Source organism: Mya arenaria, chromosome 5, assembly GCF_026914265.1.
Source record: "Mya arenaria isolate MELC-2E11 chromosome 5, ASM2691426v1".
Lineage (NCBI taxonomy): Eukaryota > Metazoa > Mollusca > Bivalvia > Myida > Myidae > Mya > Mya arenaria.
The window spans coordinates 76746245-76762419 of record NC_069126.1 but is presented as its reverse complement, the minus strand read 5'-3'; the positions used below and the strand labels follow the sequence as shown (position 1 = coordinate 76762419).

The window sequence follows — 16175 nt, the reverse complement described above, 5'->3', positions numbered from 1 at the left end:
TTTTTACATTGAGTTTCATTGGACGAAATTTTGATTGGCTGTTCATTCGCGCTAATGAAATTTCTTGGGTAAATTGTTCCGCGGTTTTTGTCATTCGATCTTAGTTGTCGTGACAGTCAGTTGACTTTAGAATAATTTTCAATTTATTTATATTCAAAAACATAAAAATGACCGATGGTGCTCCAAATTCTTACCCAACTTACATTGAGCGAGCGATGCGATCCTAAACTGATTGAAACGCCAAATGAGTTTTTACTACTTATTTCACTAAGGTGTCTGCCGCAAAAGAAATGCCCAAACCTTTATTTATAGCGATTTTACATACTGCAGTGGGATGAAAATAGAACACGTGATAGAGTGATTTTCCAAATAAAGGCCAAGTAGCGGGCCAAAAAAACTAACATTGCAACAAAAGGGCGGGGGCGGGGGCGAAAACGCGCATTTATAATGGCGGGAAAGTTATGTGAAATAGAAAAGCTGCAAATATTTTGCCCACCACTTGACACATTTTTGCATTAAGGATTATCGCTTGCCACGAAATCGATTTTTTCACCCCGGAAAATGATGACATGTCGCTACATCTGTATGATCAATGCCTTGAAATTTCCAAACATATTCAAATACAAAAGACAGTTTTGGGGAAAAAATGTATATTCGTAAATATATCCCAGAATATGTACAGTTTAACATCTGATAAGTTACCTGTCAAGCTCTTGGTTGTGGGATGGGGTCGTGGATTCCACTACGGTCTTTAATGTGGGAATTCCAGACAAAGCGCCAGATCGGGGATGCCATGTTTGGCTTCAGAAGATACACATAAAATATATGCATATATTATTTACGGAAGTTGTTGTATATAATAAGTATATAATGGCATATGCTTTACAAATTATAGATCTCAAAACATAATCATATGTAGGATCGAAGAATCAACTCGCACCTGTTAGTCTGGTCAATCTTTTTATTGAAGGTGTACATCAGATAAAGTTACTACCAATCTAACGTTATTTCATTGTTAAGCTGTTTGTCTTTGAATAAGCGATTAAACAATTCATACATTAAACGTTGGCTCCAAATCTCGTCCCATTAGTTTCAAATTAAGATTTGTTTTGCAAATTCCTGTCCTTCCCTTTTTACAACCAATCAATAATAATGAATACAAATACATATTGTTTGATACTGGAATGTTTTAAAGATATTTTCCGGTGTAAGGGCTGAATTAAACAGTCAATAACACGAGCTGTAGAAGAAACATTTATATCCAACGAACAGTTTCATGAAAACATGTGTTTGATCAATATATTTATCTGTCCGCATTTAACGCATATGAAAACTAGTATTTATTATCATAGTGTCACATAGAATGGTTTAATCTTGACCGATAATCTTGGAAAAAAATTATTAGTTTTCAATTTCTTGTTTAATTGAAATAAAAACACGAAATAATAGATAATTATTTTAAATTAGTGTTTTGGAGAACAAAATCTTATCTTGACAATGTACATAGGTGAAGGTGCGCTATTGGTTTCCTCTGTGGTCTCTAATGTGGGCATTTCAGACAAAACGTTTAATCTAGGATGACATGTATTAAATAATCGAAAATGCAAAAATGCAAGTACCCTGTACATTATATTTAAGGGAGTTGCAATATGTTCATTACTGAATATTACGCTGTAGTTAAATCACCATGAGAAAGATACTGCATGTTACTACAAATAGGATTACAAGGTGATCCAGTTTATCCATTCATTGAAAATGCCGAATGTCAAAAACATATTATATGGCATTCGCATACAATTATAACATGTTTCGACACATTATTAAAAAAACTTAATACAATATGGAATTATTATACCTCAATATATAAGGTAAACTTTAGCGGGCTACACTTTTCACTGTTTTCGCGCACTTTTACTCGCGCTGACTTCAGAGTTCAATGTAATACAGGGTTTATTAAACTAAAATATGCTTAGTATATGTGTTCATGTCTTAAAGATTGCTGCTTTGAAGGATAGTGTTACAGTTTTGATTGTTTATTGAATTGTTCATAATATTATTGCTCTAAACTTTGTTAAATATTTTGGCCCTGTAACTTAAGTCACAGGGGCAGGGTGTGTTGATTTGACACACCCCTATGACCACGCATCTCCGCGCCCATTTATTTCTTAAAAATTCCAGGCTAATTAATAATGATTGGGGAACTGTTAATAGTGATAACTTACAAAACCATATTCTATAATCTTTGTTGATGGTAAATTGCCCCTGTATTTCCCCATATTTGCCGAGATGACCATGTTCAAGAGGCCATACCTATGTCAAATCTCAGCCAAACCCTAACATTAAAAAATAAATAAAAATAATAATAATTGGGGCTTTTCTTGTAGAGGTAATACAAATATTTAAGAAAATGTACACTTTTACCGAAAACAAATGCCATTACGAACCCGAGATGCAAAAAACATGCTACTCGACGAACCAACTATCCGCTAAATTCACCCAAGTTTGCCAGACTAAAACTTCATTATCACGCTATAGCATCATCAATCCAACACGTGTCCCTATAATAAACACCATACATCTATATAGATACATGTGAAATAGAGGTCAAATGTCGTCCCATAGAGCCGTGCACACAAATATGTTTGAAGTGTAGAGTTTACAAAAATGCCTTAAGAAAAATCCATAAGTGCATTTTTCATGAATACTTATGTGAAAAACTACAGAAACAAGCTCAGTGGCCTAAAGTTTAAACATAACCCCCGTTTGATGGCACAGGGTAAACGCTAAATGCATATAACCCAGAAACAATTATCACAAACAAGAAACACGGAACAACAGTACGAAACTCCACAAACAACACAGTGCATATATACTATATATAAAAAATATATAGGTATGTTTATCTTGTAAGGTTCCGCCTTAAAATGTAGATTTACTGGGGGTGGAAACAAAGTTCAAGATAACGTTTCACATGCAATTGTGTATTACTCCATACTTCTGTAAATATTCGGTTATTTCACGTATTAAATGAGTATTTCAAGTGACCGATACTACATCGTTTTGATTTAATTGAGTGACAGCATAACACTCTAAAAGTATCTTTGCGAGCATGCATAAACTATATTAAGTTAATTATGTTTATTTGTTTTACAAATACATTACTATACTGTTTTGTAACTTATCGTAACATATGATTTTGGTTATTATTGATTTTAATATCTCGGATAGTTTAAAAGTTATTAAGAAAATATATAAACAATGTGGATGGACGGACAGATGAAAAGACAGGGTGATTACTTTAGGACAACCGGATGTTTATGGCTCCTTATCATTAGTTATTTCTCATTTTAAACAAGGACTTTTGGGATAAGCTTGAACAGTATAAAAAGCAAATAGTGTTAACCGAGTATTTACCTTACACTCAAAAATAAAAGTGAACAATCCTTCAGATGATTCGACTTTATGTTTATGTTGGAAAGTTTCGGGGGGGGGTTAAACGTGTGTCTTCTTTTGTAAATCGGAGTTATTTTAGATTGGTATTTCATCTCAGTTATTTCTTATCAAAGAAGTTTTCATTATCAGTCTTTTAGCATTTGAATACGTTTCGAGTACAACAAAGACACATTTAACAACAACCAAACACAATGAAAAAATTGTTTCTTATAGGTCATTTTATTTTACTACATTCGACATTTTGTTTTACTTATGACAAGTATGTGTTGCCAAAAAAACGTCCTGATCGTTCATCCATCGTTTATGTAAGTAACAGTAAATATTCCGGGATATTTGTATTAAGAATACAAAAATGTTTCCGCGCACCCGCGTAAGCAGCGGGGTTATTCTCTCTAAAATAATATGCCTCTAAAATGTCCTTCTTTCTTATGTTATCCATGAGTTATTAGCGTACTGGTCTGGCATTCAATGATCTTTTTAGGTGAAAATGTGTCTATATACTCCCCACTTTTAACACCAAGTCATCGGAATTAAGCAACATCAAACTCTTTGTTTTACACAGTACACATTTATGTAACAAACTCTTTGTTTTACACAGTACACATTTATGTAATAACATTCGCTCATGTTTAAACGCTATCATTGACGTCACTACACTTCTTACAATACAACGACCTATTGTTTAATCATTCTATCAAACATGGATAAAGAGGATAAACTCTTCACGGTATTATGCGCATTATGCAGTTGTTATTTCCCTTACACTGCTAAGGGCAACATCGTAATACAACAATGTGTTTATTATTTATGTTTTACTCATACCTCGCAAAGACCCAAATCATCATAAATTATTGTCATTATATAATAAAATGGATCAAAACATCATAAAAATCAGTCCTGTCCCTTTAAGGGCAAAATCTCGCAAAATAAGCAAATATTCGCGAAATGAGTAATTAATATCATCACAAAAGCGGTTCTCACTTCTTCCCATTTTCTACTACTTATAGCTACTAATAAAGCTTATAGTATCCGTTCTTACTTTGGAAACTGTTAGCTGTTTGACAAAGAAGGCTGTGTTGGTTTAAATTTGTAATAAAGAAACGTTCTAGTAATTGCAAAAAGATCAATCTGCTCACATTTCACTTCATATTTCAGAATGATCATATATTGATAAAATTATTTTTATTTAAAGAAATAAATTACAGTCGTACCTGGTTTTGTCCCATTCGCCTTCTTGTTTGTTCATATCTGGATAGTCCGCTGTATTTGACTAGCTTAAGGAATTAAACAATTATATATGTTTCCAAACAATTTAACTCGTCCTGTTCTTTCACTAATCTGTGTAATTACAGTGAATATAAACTGTTGTGAAATGTCTTTTATTTACTGATTTTGTATTGTATCGTGTAACCGTCGTATAAGTATTTGCCATACTATTTCATAAAGGTCTGAAATATGACTGAAGTACAGTATGTTCAAGTTGGTTTGTATGAGCTCAATTCAATCGTAATTTAATCCTTAAGATTTAAGTGCATGCTCTTATCATATGTCATCTTAAACCTCACCAACTATATCGAGATGTTATAGAACTTATATCAAAGTTTATGTGTTCAGGAAGTTTTTAAATTGAATTAAAAAAACATTTCAGAGTGTATCACTTTTGTTAAAGTTTTTGATATAAAAAGGTGAAATTTTAACATGTTCACTCAAAGCTGTATAATTAGCAGAATAAACATTATGTCTTGTTAAAAAATATTAAAAAATATAATAATTGTTCAATATACTAGTGAAGTGGGAAGAAATGTACTCTAGGAACATGTTTTCTTAACTATAAATATATACCGTGTAAAACCTAGATTTTGACAGAAAAACATAAAAGAATTATTGCTTTTATTTTTAACAGAAATACGATCCAAATTTAGAAGAACAATATGTTCAACTTTTTGAACAATGCATGGATATATAGCCTGATAATTATCGAGTGTTTGGTTTTGCTGGAGGCGTAATGTCGGTGGTAACATGTGTACAGCGTTCCATGTAACCCTTGAACGGTATCTGAAAGACTCGTGGCACAGATAACGCTGAACAATATTATTGCTACAGCACTTTTTAAGGGCACACTAAATGCCTTTTTTAATAAACTTCGTACGGACACTTACGAAATTATTTGCAGATAGATGTAGTTCAATATGAATATTTCATATTGAAAAAAAAACTTTAAAGACATATTGAATGTAAAGATATCACTGGCACTTGAAACTATAAAATATTACTTTGATAAAACATCACGCTCAGATTATACGGGTTCTTATAGCTTTTTATGTGAAATAATCGGTTTTATAACTAAAGTCAATCTTAACCTGTACTGTATGGTGTTAAACATACCTACCAGCTATTATTTATGTTCGTCAACACTGCCATGAGTTCTCGTTTGGATCAGTACTGTTGGCAAATTTTACATAAAAAGGTGCAATTCTAATTTCATCAAAACGTTGAACAACACCGTTAAATATCCAGCTTTATTTCCTCCATTGTTCTGGAGATGTACATGGTATGTGGCAATACATACATAATGCTAAATATTTATAAACAGAATAGAAATTTAATAGAACATAGCAATGAAAGGAAATCAAAGTAACAGTTATTTCAACAAGTTTGTTCTATACACATAAAGTTTGTCACATTTATAATTTAGGCTGCATACCAGTCTGACCTTACAAACGATTAAGAACGAAAATAATGCATCGGCTAAAATCAATAGACACTTGTTTCCTATCAATTTGAACAATATTTCTTCGAAAGCGAAATAGAAATAACTGTTTCAGGATTAGCTTATGTTGTCGAGCAGCATTGTCATTTGCTAACTGCACGCATCTTAATTCGTCTTAGTTAAATAAATCAATGCATAATTTAGCACAGTTGATAAGAAAGTCTATAATTGTACATCAAGTACCTTTATCAGATGTTCGTCGATTTTCCCAAGTGTGTACAAAATAAATGACTGCCTCGATGTCGTATTCAGTAAGTCATGCATAGGTCCACTCAAACTTCAAGGAAGAAAAGTCGAATAGCTATTGTTTTTTGAACAACAGACAGACAGAAATATTTATGTGCTCGAGCTGGTGGCTGCATAGAAGGTGGTATCTGCGGCAATCAGTCGGCTTGTCTGGGGGACGCTTACAGCACAGACATGCTAGCAGCTTCATGCGGGAGGGCTCTCGGAACAAACTCTCGCGACGGATCACACACTTGATAGGCGCAAATTCGGATGGATTCGTTCAAACAGATTAAAGTCAGAGCTGGTGTCCATTCTTGCATTCCACGCCTTCACTTCGTGGTTGTAGACGGCTGTCTTGCAGATACGTTACCAGATGTATTTGTTTGGCAATGACTCTTCCACTAGGTTCAACATGTAAAGTGAAAGGTTTACCATGAGTATCAAACTTTTTTAAATGCATTCACCACTTACGAGTTATCGTCCTGACAAATCCAACCGTGATGTACTTAGTTTTGATCCAAGGGAAGTAATTACAACTAGAGATAATTATTTTTTAAAGCGCTCGTCTCCCCCATTGTGTGGTCGTCACTTATAATCAATTAAGGACATCATTAAACTTGTTCTTTTTGAGTGGAACTGGATACGAACCGACAGTGACCTTGAAGTTTGGCCTATTCACTCGTATCCAGTGCCGTAGTCAGACTTAAAAAATCACCGATGCAGAACGGTCAAGTGGTGAACGGGGGCATGCCCCCTCCCCTCTCCCGGATTTGTTTTGGCAGAAGCGATTTCCTGCATTCCGGAGTATCTTTGATCGATGGTTTGTGTACATTGAGGCAAATGAAGTAAGTCGAAAAAAGTTAGTTTTAGAGCTATAGAAATTGTTATAAGTCCTAAAAACACCGAGGCTCGGTTTAGCTACGGCACTGAGTATGGGTCATCTACTAATCATGACCAGCTTGCATACCAAGCATTAAGTTCCTGTGCCCAAGCGGTGTTTAGTAATTGAGCAAAAACCTAAACCTATAGTTCACCGCGACCTTTAACTTTTGCCTACGGATCTAAAAATAAATATGAGTCAGCCCCTAGTAATGACCAACTCGTATACCAAGTATGAAGTTCCTGGACCAGTTCTTAAGCGGAAACCATTTTCCTACCTCAATGCTCCCTTGGCCATTGACCAGCTGATCTCAAAATCAAAAGGGATTATCTTCTTGTCTTTACCAACCAACGTCTTAAGTATTAAGTTCCTGGCTCCATGCGTTCTATAGTTATTGAGCGGAAAGGAAGTGGGACGGACGGACGGACGGATCCCCGGACAGGTCAAAAACAATATGTCCCAATGAATGGGGTAGACATAATTAATTTTAAATGTTTTTCTAAAACTTATTTTCACTTCTTAATTTCACTGATAAAACTTCACATTTCACACGAAAGCACGAACGCACGAGATACAGTCAAATATGTTATACTCCTAACCTCTTAAACAAACAAAAGATTTGTAAATACAAGTCATACAAACATTTGACTAAGCTTGCCGTTGTTTTTTACAATTTAGCAAGTAACCATGCAAGAAAAACTCACGTCGGCTCATTATTGAAACTTATTTGAAAGTCAAAAAACAATAAAAACATATTTTTCGGAAATTTCAAGCAACATTCAAAACAATATCGCTTTTTATGCATCCAAATAATCACACATCTTTTTTCATTAAAATTTATCAAACTAAACAGTCTTTATGTTATTGTTTACGCATGCGTTAAACGCCCACATTCTACTGATGTTCGCCCCGCCTTCCTGGATTTTCCGTGTACACACCTCGCTGCATAAGGCTATGGAAATTAGTGTTTTCGATTGGCTTGGGCAAGTACAAAAGAGTGGCAGAGAATGGATGCACCGCCGGATGGGGTACAGAAGAGCCATCGGGGGCATGAGAGTGAATATGAAGACTTTCCAGAAACGCGGGGGGGATGAATATATGCCGGTCAGCGTATCGCTGTTTGGCATATTACTTGCAGGATTAAAGGCAGGACTTTCAAGGTGCATATCTCGTTTTGGTTTTAATAACACGGCATCTTGCACTACTATGTCAAAGTTACACTTAAAACGGGAGGAGTTGCTATATGTTGAGCAAACGGACTTGATTCAGTGATTCCTGCGGGGATTAAAAGCTAAAGCTGTTGTAGTTCCTTTATCTCTTCGACACAGTGAATCAAAAGTATATACATGTTCCGTCGCAACACAATTCAAAATATATTGTTTGGAGACTGACATTTCATCAATGTTTGCAGTTTCCAAATGATCCATTGTACTTTTATTTTCAAAAGCGAATGCACCCGTTCCTCCTGATTCTATGTCAGCTTCTAATTCATCCATGCTATTTGGTATCATAATCGTTTCATTTTCTTTCCAGCTTGTTTATATGCTTCGTGCACCTTTTGTAATTGCTCCGTTACCTTCGCTCTACTCAGTCCGTGTGTATTCTCTATATGAACAAAATAGGGATACACTGATTAAATGCATGAAAGCATTTGTGACACTTGTACATCTTGTTTCCGGTATGAACTCGCTCATGGCGCTTTCGAGACGATGTATCTTTAAGTTTCCGATCACAAAACTTACATTCAAACTGAGCTGCAAAATGGGTGGCCTCGTGTGCATCCAAACTAGATTTCTGAAAAGACCAATGGTGTATAATATATAAGATAAATGTACAAATAACATATATCACGGATAAAATTTTGACAAATTAAGGCTAATACGCAATTAATTTCTTGCGAAATATTAATTCTCATGTAAATTAAACTTGGTAAATATATCATTCATTTGGAACTTCCTGCACAGAATCAACAAATTTGGCATTACAATATAACTTTGATTCATTTTATCAAGTAAACAAGAGCACACGAAGCATATAAACATGTCCGTCTATTTTTTTTCTCTGTCGACTGAGCGAACCTCTTTTTTTTAACCAGAATGAGGAGAATTGGAGTGTTGCTGTACAAATGCATTTTAGTTAAGTGAAGTAAAGTAACTATTATTATTGATTATTGAAATAGCTTTGTCATACCCAACGACAAAACAGCAATGAAAATACCTCAACTGTTTTAAAACAACACCAAACTCAAAAGAGTAGTCTCAGGCTCGTATATCACAAGACAAATTTCAGTTTTGATTTGACATACTGGGAAGAGTTAAAGAGGTGAAAAAATATAACAAAAATAGTTATATTTTCTTAAAGCGGACTTGCAATAAAGACAACATACTTTGAAAAACCTGCGATCGCACTGTGAACAATGGAATTTAATTAAGCCAATGTGAATATTTTCAGTATGTTGAAGCAGGCTCTTCTGTGTGATGAACCATTTGCAACACACATGGCAAACATTGGGCCGGTTATCTAGACGTAGAAACGGTTGGCCTCAGAGGAAACATGGTTATCACAGAAGACATTTACAATTGCACATAGGCTCTATACATATAACAATGCTATTTACAGAAATGAAAATGCAAGACAAGACCATGCCAACGGGCTAACATAAAAAGAGCCGCCGTAAGACAGCACGATAGACTAAACGCCGCTTTGTTTTAGAAATGAATACAATAATGATGTAGTGTGTGCCTGTCAAAAGCAATAGAAAAGTGAAATTAAAAAGGTAAACAAGAAATGCCACAATGCGACATAACCATGTTTAAATGATTGACAGAATAACATTAGCCTTTGTTGTGAGATTCAGTTTCAACTTTCAACTTGTTTTTTTTTCATTTTTAAGTAACAGTAAAATTGACCTTGACCCATTGGGCCCAGAATGCAGTCACATTGAAGTCCTATAAAAATATTCCTACCTATTAAATATGGCCACAATATATCAACCCTAACTTGAGTTACTCAGTACTAAACAGTTATCCATTTTTAGTAAAAGTGACCTTGAACTTAACAAAGAATAACCTCAAAATTCTTCTTGGATACTCCGGCTTTTATCGATAAAAACATACTTAATAGATAAGCATATTCATGGGTACCTACCTCTTTGAGTGTTCATATGAGCCTCATAGTCCTTCTTTGCACATAACTCGGCGGGGCAAAGCGAGCACGGCCAAGGCTTCACATCTCGATGAGTTATCTGGTGTTTCCACAGCTGCTGACGCCTTGTAAAGCTACGTCCACAACTTGGTACAAATGAACTCCTTTTCTGAAATAATTAATACGTGTTATGAATCAAACTATTTTTTAATAGAAACATAAGATTGAAAAATTCAAGTAGTAATCGAACTGTGCTTCAAAGTTATGCGGTTCGTATCTTCATGTGTATGTGCAATTTGCCTGATAACAAGGGAAGACACTCAGAAAAGTAAGCATTAATTTACAGTACTAATTTTCGGAACCCCGTACCATTTTTACCCTTTTATGATCAAATTATAATTTGAATACTATTTTCTTATGCCATGTAATAAAACACTTATTGAATAGCTTGGAAATTAACAAGAAAATACATATGTCCCTAAGTCGGGGAAAGAACAAGTAAACTACTGCCCTCGTTCTCGAATGTGCATAGTTAGAAATAGTGCAGTCACGTGTAACGTGTTGAATTGTGGCCAATATTTAAAACAATTGCACAAGAACTACAGCGACTGACCAAGGCTATGACAATACATTCATTTCCTTGAAAAGACGAGCTATTTATCAATAACCTTTACCTGCATGTGTAGACATGTGGTTCTCTAACCGCTTTATTGGCAATATAACCTTGCACACGTGACACTGTTATCAACGGTTCTGAAGACTCTGTTCCTCTTTCTTTCATAGTACGCCACCTGCGCTGTGTTTTCGGTTTTTCATCATTGCTTTCACATTTAATTTCTTCAAACCTGACCCTCGTATCACTATCATCGCCGCTGTCATCACTAGCGTCGGCGTTCTCCCTTTGGCGGCGTTTTACTTCTGTATTAACACCAGCATTTAACACTGCTTGCTTGTTACCCTTGATTCGTTTCCTAGCTTTTTGTTTTATTCGTGATATGCATCTATCGTCATTACTATGCTTTTTATTTGCATTCTTTGTTTCAATCTGAAGTACATTGGGGTTTTTAATGCCATTTGTATTTTTTATATTGATAACGAATGTTAAACCTTTTTCAATTGGTAGTTTACTCAAAGTTTTAGTAATTTCCGTATTTGTTTCAAATTATGGTCGATGTTGATGCTGCTGCTATAACTTTCTCTTGTTCAACATCATAACCATCAGTGCAGTCTAGAGTGTCATCCTCTAAAGCATCATCTTTATTTTTCAGATTATTTTTCATTTTAATCACAGCTGAAATACTAGGGCGTGGGTTAGCTTGTTTACGCATTCTGTTCCTGTCTGGGATAACTATGACCTCATCACTGTTTTGGTCAAACATTGATAAATCAGACTGAATAGATCTTGAACATGTATATGAAGCATAAGCTGTCGAATTGTTTTGGTTGAAGAAGTATCCCATTCTATGCCGAATAACGTGATAGTGAATCTGGCTAGCACTAGCAAATTCGTCTTCACACACTTCACATTCAAAGTTGTACTTGTGCGTCTTTTTAACTTGACAAATATCTTAAAGGCATGCGCGAGGTGGATGATCGACATTAAGATCCTTCAGATCAAATATAATCATATCATGAAGAGGTGTGTTCGAATTTGTGACCATGTTAATCGGTTTGGACAAGAAATAGTCTCCGAATGTGAAGCATTGTTCCTTGCATATTTAGCACAATCAATGGTCTCAAAATAAGTTAAAACGTTCTTGGTGTCCTTGCAATTAATGAAGAACAAAGAGCAAAGAGCAAAGTGCAATAAAAGTTACAGCTATATTCCCACAAGGCAATTTGCCATAATAGTTACGACTATATTCCCCAAAGGCAAAGTGCCATAAAAGTTACAGCTATATTCCCACAAGGCAATTTGCCATAATAGTTACGACTATATTCCCCCAAGGCAAAGTGCAATAAAAGTTACAGCTATATTCCCCCAAGGCAAAAAGCCATAAAAGTTACAGCTATATTCCCCCAAGGCAAAAAGCCATAAAAGTTACAGTTATATTCCCACAAGGCAAAGTGCCATAATAGTTACGATAAAGCTAAAGAAAAGTAACAGCTATATTCTCCAATGACAAAGCACCTCAAGAAGTTACAGATATATTCCCACAAGGCAATTTGCCATAATAGTTACGACTATATTCCCCCAAGGCAAAGTGCCATAAAAGTTACAGCTATATTTCCCCAAGGCAAAGTGCAATAAAAGTTACAGCTATATTCCCACAAGGCAATTTGCCATAATAGTTACGACTATATTCCCCAAAGGCAAAGTGCAATAAAAGTTACAGCTATATTCCCACAAGGCAATTTGCCATAATAGTTACGACTATATTCGCCCAAGGCAAAGTGCCATAAAAGTTACAGCTATATTTCCCCAAGGCAAAGTGCAATAAAAGTTACAGCTATATTCCCACAAGGCAATTTGCCATAATAGTTACGACTATATTCCCCAAAGGCAAAGTGCCATAAAAGTTACAGCTATATTCCCACAAGGCAATTTGCCATAATAGTTACGACTATATTCCCCCAAAGGCAAAGTGCCATAAAAGTTACAGCTATATTCCCCCAAAGGCAAAGTGCCATAAAAGTTACAGCTATATTCCCACAAGGCAATTTGCCATAATAGTTACGACTATATTCCCCCAAAGGCAAAGTGCAATAAAAGTTGCAGCTATATTCCCACAAGGCAATTTGCCATAATAGTTACGACTATATTCCCCCAAGGCAAAGTGCCATAAAAGTTACAGCTATATTCCCCCAAGGCAAAGTGCAATAAAAGTTACAGCTAAATTCCCACAAGGCAATTTGCCATAATAGTTACGCCTATATTCCCCCAAAGGCAAAGTGCCATAAAAGTTACAGCTATATTCCCACAAGGCAATTTGCCATAATAGTTACGACTATATTCCCCCAAAGGCAAAGTGCCATAAAAGTTACAGCTATATTCCCCCAAAGGCAAAGTGCCATAAAAGTTACAGCTATATTCCCACAAGGCAATTTGCCATAATAGTTACGACTATATTCCCCCAAAGGCAAAGTGCAATAAAAGTTGCAGCTATATTCCCACAAGGCAATTTGCCATAATAGTTACGACTATATTCGCCCAAGGCAAAGTGCCATAAAAGTTACAGCTATATTCCCCCAAGGCAAAGTGCAATAAAAGTTACAGCTAAATTCCCACAAGGCAATTTGCCATAATAGTTACGCCTATATTCCCCCAAAGGCAAAGTGCCATAAAAGTTACAGCTTAATTCATCGAATATGACGGTCTGTAAAAAGCGCCACAAGAAATACAGCTTTATTCCACAATGACAAAGCTTTATAAAAAAAAAAAACAGCTTTATTCCACACAGTTGCTTGATTTTTGGAAAGTTTATGTTAAGGAATGAATTGCGGGCTTGATGTCATTATCGGGGTATGAACGCAATTAGGCTGGTCAAAGTGTGTGGAGTCCGAAGGACTCCACGAGTACTTTGACCAGCCCAATTGCGTTCATATCCCCGATAATGACATCAAGCCCGCAATTCATTAGTTATATTTACACCAATAGTTTATTATTTCATTCAAAAATAATGACGTCACAATATCGCGGGAAAAGATCAACCACTTTTAAACGTAAAATTCAAACAGTTATGCTTTCAATTCAAACAACTATACATTTAAAATTTTAAAAAACTAACACTCTAAAATGTTGATTTATATTTTACGGGACCTTCTGACACAATACAAACAATAATAAGATAAATATTTTTCATGTGTATTGTTATGCAATGAATTGCGATCCGAACATATCCGAAGATGTTGCGTTCATCGATTGATGAACGCAATTGCCGAAATGACGTTCATTTAAGGAATGGAAGTTGAGGTGTAAATATTTATTATTGAAAATAAATTTGTTGTGACTATGCTTGTTGTCATAATTCATAATTACAACCACAAAATAATCATTATTTTTACAATAGAAAAGTACATACCTGATACTGGTAGCTATCAATGAAAAGTATTTTCCCCAGAGGCTGGCCCCATAAAACGCTACAGCGAAATACCCCTAAAGATAAAGCTAAAGAAAAGTAACAGCTATATTCTCCAATGACAAAGCACCTCAAGAAGTTACAGATATATTCCATAAAGTCGCAGAGCCATAAAAAGTTAAAACCATATTCACCAAAGTCAAAGCGCCACAAAAGTTCAAGCTATATTCCCCAAAGTGGATGCAATAAGTGACAGCTATTTTCTCTAAAGAGGATGCGCCCTAAAATGTTATAGCTTTATTCCCCAAAGAGGATGCGCCCTTATATGTCAAAGCTTTATGCTCGAATGACAAAGGGCCACAAAAACACAGCAAAGTCCCCCAAAGACAAAAAGCCAAACACGTTACAGCATAATCCCTCAGGGCACATAATTACAGCTAAATTTCACAAAACGCAATGTGCCATAAAAAAGGTACAGCTATATTTAAAAAAGGGAAACCCTCAAATGTTACAGCTATGTTCTCTAATGACAAAGCAACACAAAAGATTATAGCAAATTCCCCACACATTTAGCGCCACAAAACGCAATATGACCCCAAAGCAAAGCGCCATAATAAATTACAGCTTAACTCCCCAAACATATAAAGGACTATGAAAATGAACAGCTATATTTCGCAAAGTCAAAGCGCCATCAAGCTTCTATAAACCTTTTTTGCGAAGAGGCAATTTTCAGAGGCATGACATGGCTTTGACCAATATAACACTGTGCAAGCTCCAAAAAAGAAAAAAAAACTGCAGATGAAAGACTTCATGATCTAAGGAACTATGATAACAATCAACATAAGCATGGTTTAAAAATGTTTGTAATATTCTGCAGGTTACCAAATTGTCTATGTTAGTGGTCATATTGGTCATATGATAACAAAGGTCATTTGCCCTTCCACATTCTAACTGTTGACTGCCACCATATGTCAAAATGTTAACTGCTACCAAATATAAAGAAGTCTAGTTATTTTGTGCGTTGTTTTCAAGTACAGATTATTATTATGCACCAGTCAATTGTAACCAAGCCCCCCCCCCCCCCCCCCACCAGGTCCGGGGAATAGCGGGGACTTTGACTTTCGGTCCAGCCAACCCCGGCTAAAATCCCCTGAAATTGTGTTCAAATGCCATAAATGACTCAAGAAAGAAGTGGCAGCAATTCGCAGACAAATCCAGACATAGGGAGAAACATTGGTAAACACAGACTTAATTCAAGAGATCCGAATGCGATACCCTACCTCTTTGCGAAGAGACCTCTTGGTTCTTCAACGTTCTCGGTGTTAAGCACCGATACACGGGTTAAATCAGTACTGAGTACATCATTTTCCTAGTACTACCCTTTAAATGCCGAGCGCTAGGCAGGTGAGTTACTGGTACCATATTGTAACGACTCCCGGGTTGATGCGTCCGAACTACCGCACCTGAGGAGAACGCTCTACCACTAAGCTACTGGGGCTACTGACCATATAACGACTTTACACCTATACATTGTATCAAGAAATCCTTGTGCAAGACTGACCAATCAAAACACCCTCTCACACCATTTCACGATAAACAAATATTTTTACGATATACTTTCGAAACGCGCGAAATAAATATTCACAACAGTGGGCGTGTTTGAGTCCAAACGAACTTCGAA

The 16175-nt window shown here is 35.7% G+C and overlaps 1 protein-coding gene across 1 annotated transcript in view; it reads right to left on the bottom strand.

Moving 5' to 3' along the window:
* The window catches only part of LOC128235976 (uncharacterized), a 43595-nt gene extending 38674 nt beyond the window's left edge, over positions 1–4921 (bottom strand). The window contains exon 1 of the mRNA XM_052950759.1: positions 4665–4921. Within this exon, the coding sequence (XP_052806719.1) occupies positions 4665–4699 (35 nt within the window). The 5' untranslated portion in view covers positions 4700–4921. The remainder of the gene's footprint in view (positions 1–4664) is intronic.
* Between the last annotated feature and the right edge of the window lie 11254 nt (positions 4922–16175).